The 7,090-nt window shown below is 44.1% G+C and overlaps 1 protein-coding gene across 1 annotated transcript; it reads right to left on the bottom strand.

The window, feature by feature from the left end:
• Nucleotides 1-923: 923 nt before the first annotated feature.
• LOC309517190 (perforin-1-like) lies at nt 924-5,324 on the bottom strand. The gene is made up of 3 exons (XM_082196283.1): nt 5,101-5,324; nt 4,002-4,593; nt 924-2,637 (listed from the first exon to the last, which is right to left on the bottom strand). The coding sequence occupies exons 2-3, from the start codon at nt 4,559-4,561 to the stop codon at nt 1,542-1,544; spliced, it is 1,656 nt and encodes a 551-aa protein (XP_082052409.1). The 5' UTR covers nt 4,562-4,593; nt 5,101-5,324; the 3' UTR covers nt 924-1,541.
• Nucleotides 5,325-7,090: the final 1,766 nt, after the last annotated feature.

Raw genomic sequence — 7,090 nt, 5'->3', positions numbered from 1 at the left:
CTTACTAATTTCTATGCATCTCTCCCCTTTGAGACATATCTTAATCTCAGGAACCATGTACTCAGAATTGCAACCATCTTTGGCAGCACCTATGTCTGTGAACTTACTTTTCCCTGAATGAAACATCTGAAATCTCCAACCAGATCGAAACTAACTGATGAGCACTTGCATCACTTGTTATGACTAGCAGTGACAAATATGGAACCGGATATTGACCACCTCATTAGCCAAAAGCAGGTCCATACTTCCCATTGAAATACGTATAATACTTGAAATACTTATAAGTTTATGATTCAAGTAGGTAGCCATGTTGGTCTGACGCAGTCAAAATAATTTTTTTATTTTTAATTTTAATATAAGTTTTTTTAAATTGTGGATTTAAGTTGTTCTTCATTTTAAATATTGTATTGTTTTTCCTGTTTTTTGTGCACTACAAATAAAACATGTGCAGTGTGCATGGGAATTTGTTCATATTTTTCTCAAACTATAGTCCGGCCCCCAACAGTGTCTGAGGGTCAGTGAACCGGCCCCCTGTTTAAAAAGTTTGAGAACCCCTGGGTTAAGGGGTTCTGCCCTCCTTGCCATCTGTCCACCACTATTCATTCTTGCATATTGCATTAGGTCCATATTTGCTTGCATTGTTTTTCAAAAATTCTTAATGTACTCTATCCTAAACACTTTGGTAACCATGATAAATTAAAGGCCATATTTACTGTTCCTTTCTGTTGGGGATAATTCAGACTGAAATTCCCAGGTGTCAAAAAAGGTTATTTATGTATGCTAATACTGCAGCTCGTGTTTCGTTAGCCCATAATTGGAAAACGAGAGAGGTCCCAACTAAAGAAGAATCGCAACTTAAGTTGACAGAATACGCACAACTCGCAGACTTAACATATAGAATAAAAGAACAAGAAGAACATACGTTTAAAGAAGATTGGATAACGTTTATTGAATATATGGGAAATAATTGTGTATAGTTGAAAACACTGGCCAGCAGTAAGATAAATTCAGCGGCGTAAACAAGTTTTGATAGATGCAATAATGGAATACAGTGGTTATGAACGCAGTTCGTTCTGGTGGTCCATTCTTAAGCTGAAACCGTTCTTATCCTAAGGTGCGCTTTTGCTAACGGTGCTTCCTCGCATCCTGGGGCAAAGTTCGCAACCAGGAGCAACTACTTCCAGGTTAGTGGAGCTCGTAACCCAAAGCACACGTAACCAGAAGCGTTCGTAAACCAGTGTACTGAATGGCATAGTTTTTGTAAAATATGCAGGGATTTATGATATGTAAGATGAACCATGGAAAGAGAAGAAGGGAAGTCATTGATATTTTAAGAATGTAAAATGAGTATTTTAAATTGTAAAACAAAAAAAATTATATACATATTTACTGTTGTTCATCTTCACAACAGATTGCAGTAAGCTGCTGTGGAATGCAGTTAGGGTAGCTGTTAAGTAACTTTGGCTGGTTTTTTAATGAACCTGCCTACTTCTTCAACATAAGGTCCTGAAACATATGGGAAAAAATGGTTGGGGAGGGAACTAATTGAAATAAGAAGTGGGCAGCTGTAAGGGGACGTAATTATGACAGGAGGGGCCACTCAAAGTGTGAGCACACACCAGTGTATAATAATAATCAATGTGTCCATGCTTCGCGTGACATTTGTTCCAGACACTACCAGCTCCAGCCTGCAGGTAATGGGTACAGCTGCATAACATTTCATCTTTCCACACGTTTTTGTTCCAGAGCTGCACTACAAAGGCATCATGGCCTGACAGTGTGACAGCCCCAAAATCAATAGGTTCAGTCCACCAGGGGTTATTGTTATGTGGGATAACGATGGTCCTCCTTTCCTGACCATGGAAGAAAATTTTGACATAACCATCAGTGATACCGAAGAAGTTACCCCTAAGGTTGTATCCCCTGTTCACTTTAAATTTGAGGTGAGCTCTGCCCCGCTCCCAGGCACAGCACATATTGCTGTGGAAATTGCCGTGATGACAGCGGCAGGTGCATTCCTCATCTGAGCTCTGATAGCTCCAGTGTGGACATGGTTGTGAACAGTTCCTCTTCAGGGCCCTCTGGTTTATATAGTTCACGATGGCTTGCTTCAGCAAATCCCTCCTTGGATTCCTTTCATTCAACAAGGTGTGCAAGGGTAGGAGAGAATAGGAAACCAGCCCAGGCTTTGATTTTGCACTCTCCATCCATGCGGAGAAGTTCTGGGCTTCTCCGGGTTTTGAGAAGAGAATTTGCGCTAGCTTCTCTCCTCCCACAACTTCAGTGCGCTCCTCAGCATAAGCATCGTGGAGGAATCCACGGGTGTAGGTACTCTGGAGTTCCTTACACTTAGAACTCATGGAAGCGGACCCAAAGAACCACTTGGGTCCCAGAGAAATCTCCCAGCCCAAGCAGCTCTCAAAGCTGGTAGCGGTAATCCCCCACAGGGCCATCTTGCATGTCTGCACAGCCAGCAGGTGGCGAATTCGCCCACCCACCTGCACATTGCTGATGTAGTGGGTGCCATAGATGTTGATAAAATGCTGGTATTCCTCAGAGTTATTCCTCCTTGGCAGACTGGCCAGAGCACGGGAGAAATGGGAGGACAGCAGTGAGCGTCTGTGGCGGAGTCTCAGCCTGCTCAAGAGGGAAAAAGAGCAGTACAGTATAAACAAAGATATATAGTGTTACCCACAACCATTCCATCTATACGACAGCTAAGAGAAGCCTGAGGAGTCCATATGTTGTTTTATTCTAGCTCCCATCAGCCCAAGCCAGCACGGCCATTGCTCAGAGATGCAGCCTAATAAGTTGCTATTTGGCAGTTATAGTTTGCAGGATAAAATGCACATATTAGTTGATTTATATCTACTGATCAAACAGGCTTTATTCCTAGACAGAACATTGTTGACGTAATCCAAAGGGGAAAGATAAAGAATTTGGAAATTCTTTATCTCTCTAGACGCATTCAAAGTTTGATAGTGTGTAATGGGTGTTTCTGAAAATGTTGTTTTTATTTCAGAAACCATTTTATACTTAATTGACCAACAATACTTGGGGTTGTCATCAGAAACAGTCACAAATGGGTTCTCTACCTTAAGAGGAGACAGAGCATCCTGTGTTCCCAGTGCTATTTGCATTCATCATAGAAACTCTGGATAATAGAATTAGATCCACTTCTAATATCAAGGGAGGTGTTTGTAACCCGAGGTACCACTGTATATGGTTTTTATGCCACTGCTGGCCTTGAAATTAAGTGCTCCACATCTATTAAGCATTTGGATTTCCCCATATTAGAGCAAAACATCTATTTGTCAATTCAGGGTTTCATCCTGAGCAATCCTGAGATTTGTTATTTATTAAGGGTGCTGGGCATTATAGCTTTATGAGGGGGAGACTACAGTTCCCAGGCTTCTTTGTTGGAAGTCATGTGTTCTTCCTCCTCCCAAAGATACTTCTTCCCCTTGTAAAGGCTTCCTTGAAATTTTGCAACTCAGAAAACAAGAAGCACATAAATACTGATTTTACATAAAACACATGTATCAATTTTCTGCTGTCAAATGCTGGTAGCTTTACAGCATATTGTGCTGCAAAGAAACAGGCTGTCTCTATCAAGGACCCCTATCTCATTACCTACTCTGAACAGCCAACTGTGGCTCTATAGGGTACTGATGCAGGGGTGGAGGAAGGGGGAATGCAGTGGTGGCGGAGTGCGCTGGGTGTCACCACTGAGGGGTGACAATATGCCGGGTAACACTCACTGTGGGGCCTGCAGCACGCCTGAGTCACGCGTCTCTCCTGGGAGTGACTTCGGTGCCCGCAGGCTCCGTGCTGCCCCAAACAGTTCGCCCGTTGCCTCCCCCTCAGCTGTAGGGTGGCTGAGTGGGAGGAGGCAGCCAGACTCCTTGGAGGCCCCTCAGAGCGTCCTGCACTGGCTGGCCCTGCCCCACGGTGCCCAGTTGCCCCCAATCGGCTTGCTCCACCACTGTACTGATGCTCACCTGTAGTATGCACAGGAGACCTCTTGCCTCACAAAAATATGGCTGTCCTGACGGGATTTCTCATGTGCATAAAGGCCCATCCGGGAGTGAGATCCAGCAAAGGCCACCCGCATCTTAGGCAGCCCCAGCCCTGCTTTGCTCGGCACTGTGCCAAACCCCAGCTCTGCTTTCCAGTCGTTCTTCACCTCCTTGGCTATTGAATTCGCGACATCCACATCCAAATTCTCAATGGAACTGCTGACATCCTGATGGCACGTATGAAGCACTCGCCAGTCCACGCCAGCTAAGGGGAGTTTCTGCAGCTGCCCCTGCATCAAGGGATTCCGGCAGAGTTTGCACGTCCCGTTGGGGCCCTGCCATTGGCTGGTGTCCATCACAAACGCTCCCTTTCTCTCCAGTGAGGTGATGTCCACCCCCTCGCCAATGAAGCTATGGCCGGGCACAAAGCTGTCCTGCTTCATGCAGATGGATCTTTGGAATATTTGGCAGGGGCTGGAAGCGGTTGCTGAAAGTTGGAGGAGGAAGAGGAAGGCTGCTAGGAAAAGGCGCTGTTTGGACATGACTGCTCCGATTGAAAAGCTTGTAAATTACCCTAGGGAATAAAACAGAGAGGTCATGTTTGCACCGTGTGGGCATTTCTCACCTTTTTAAGGTCAGCTCATGAGGGACTTTCAGCCTGTGGGTCTCATCAGGAGTATTTCGCGAAGTGCCGTATTTTTCTCTCTATAAGAGGCACCAGACCACAAGACGCATGTAGTTTTTGGAGGAGGAAAACAAGAAAAAAAATATTCTGAATCTCAGAAGCCAGAACAACAAGAGGGATCACTGTGCAGTGAAAGCAGCAATCCCTCTTGCTGTTCTGGCTTCTGGGATAGCTGCGCAGCCTGTATTCGCTCCATAAGACGCACACACATTTCCCCTTACTTTTTAGGAGGGAAAAAGTGAGTCTTATAGAGCAAAAATATGGTATATATTAATTCATAAACAGCAGTAACAGCAGCAGTAGTGGAATTGGCAGCAGCAGCTGCAGCAGGAAGAAGAAGAAGAAGAAGAAGAAGAAGAAGAAGAAGAAGAAGAAGAAGAAGAGTGGCAACCTTACCCGTTCCCTCTTTTCCAAATTGCTTCTCCCTCTCAGTGTATTGCACTGCACTACAAGTGGCTTTTATCCCATGTTCTTACTCACATGTTGGTGTTGTTTTTCAATTCCCAGCCTCTCCCACCGACCTTTCATATTCTCTATGAACCAATACTGGATATGTGAACATTCACTCACCCCCCCCCCCTAAACAAACAGGACATTCTCAACAAATTAGATTATTCTGCCTTGCTGCTTGTCTCCATTCTAGCTGTTTCCAATTCGTGACAAGGAGTGAGTCACAATGGCTGGATGTGGTGGTGAGAGGAAGGGCTTCCTTGGTGGCTTCTCTGAAAACACGTGTGCGTTTGTGTGTGTGTGTGTAAGACAAGATGAAGAATGGTGAACCCCAATGTTGAGCCCCCTCAGCACCCTGTCCTTATCCATTCTACTATTGCACTAAAGGCATCTGAGTGCAATTTAATGCTTCCAGTGTGCCATTCCTGGTTCAAAAGAAGGACTATGAGAATCATGGAGTCAAGAACGCCTTCCTTTGCACATTAAAAAAACAAAACAAAAGATTTTGTAATTGTTATTTTTTGTTTGCCTTACCAGATTCCAGTGACTAGGAAAGGTTCATTGGGCTAGCAAGCCTGAGAGGACCAGAGGACTGCTTCAAATTCTTCTCTTTTGGGGTTCAAAATTTAAGAAATCAAAAACAATCATACTGAAATAGAGAGAGGCCCCTGGTGTGAAAAAAAATCTTTTTGTGAGAAACTTCCTTATAAAGAAGCCATTGTTTTTGTTTGTTTTTAATAGAAGAGGCGTCATATGCCTCATAAAAAGAGTGGCACTGCCAATGCTCCATGCCAGGGCGTGGGGAACATTTTTGGTTCCACAGGCTAAATTCTTATCAGATATAGCCTCATGGGGGAAATTTGACAGGGCAGGGCTGAAAGGAGCACTCCCCTCAAAAATATTGTTTCACAGTCTGGGGATGCTGCTGATTCTGGCTTGGAACCTGAATACTCAGGTGACAACCATGGTCAGGGGAGCCCTTCATCCAAAGTTTCTGGGAGGAACTAAAAAGTGCAGGTTATTATTTCCAAGGCCATATATAGCCTTGGACCAGAACACCTTCCTCCATATTGACATGTCCATGAATGGGTGATTTCCTATGGAGACCATTTTGTGTGTCCCAGCAACATCTGTAGTGTGTTTGAGTCAAATACTGGTTGGGATGTTGTGCAGGACATTTCTTGTGACTGCACTCTCCCTGATGCAAGTTCTCCTTTTCCACTTCAACTTCTAATGTGATTAGATTTAGAAGCCTATATCACAATCTAGAATGAAATCATTGCACAGCTGAAAGGTTTGTTTACAAATAATTGTCAGGTGTACTCCACTCTGTTTCAGCCATGTTCATAAAACTGCATAAACAGCACACAGCCTGCCTCAGCCGCATGGTTTGTCATGTGCTTCTGTGGACAATATGAAAGAGAAATTCCTGGCTTAAAAAATAAAAGACAGGAAGGCACATTCCAGTTCCCTGCTGATGCACAGTTGCTCTGTTTCCTTAGCCAAAATCAGCAAAATAAAAACTGCTACACACCAACCCACTATTAGGATTGTGGTTATCTGAACATCCAGGGTGTTCTGTCTGTGTTGGGGGGGGGGGTTTACAAAGAGATTCCTCTAAGCCTTCTGCCTGTATGTCTGTTCTCTCCTACCTCAGGGACTTAAAGGGTGAGATGTGAGGAATCTAACAAGTTCCAGTGTTGTCTATGTGGAGAGATTATGGTTGCCATTATTTCAAAAAGTGAAAACGGTTGTTGAGCTTTTTTTGGCCAGGTTGTTGAGCTTTTCCAGATGTATGGTAACCCTATCTCCTCAGAACAAACAGGGATGTGAGCAAACTGGGAAGAGACATTGGGATTGTCCTTTAGTTGAGGAGCCTTCCCACTTTCCTCCTCCACGATGAAGGTACAAAAATTTCTGGATCAAAATGTTTCTC

Source organism: Podarcis vaucheri (assembly GCF_965113315.1).
Source record: "Podarcis vaucheri genome assembly, chromosome: 13".
Lineage (NCBI taxonomy): Eukaryota > Metazoa > Chordata > Lepidosauria > Squamata > Lacertidae > Podarcis > Podarcis vaucheri.
The sequence above is the reverse complement of the archived record's forward strand: the minus strand, read 5'-3'. Positions and strand labels throughout refer to the sequence as shown.

What these genes read in the sequence shown, in the direction of transcription:
- LOC309517190 (XM_082196283.1), bottom strand. Translation starts at nt 4,561, where the DNA reads ATGTCCAAACAGCGCCTTTTCCTAGCAGCCTTCCTCTTCCTCCTCCAA. An exon ending in GTCTCCTGTGCATACTACAG is followed by an intron (nt 2,638 to 4,001) that starts GTGAGCATCAGT and finishes CCTCTTGAGCAG; the next exon opens with GCTGAGACTCCGCCACAGAC.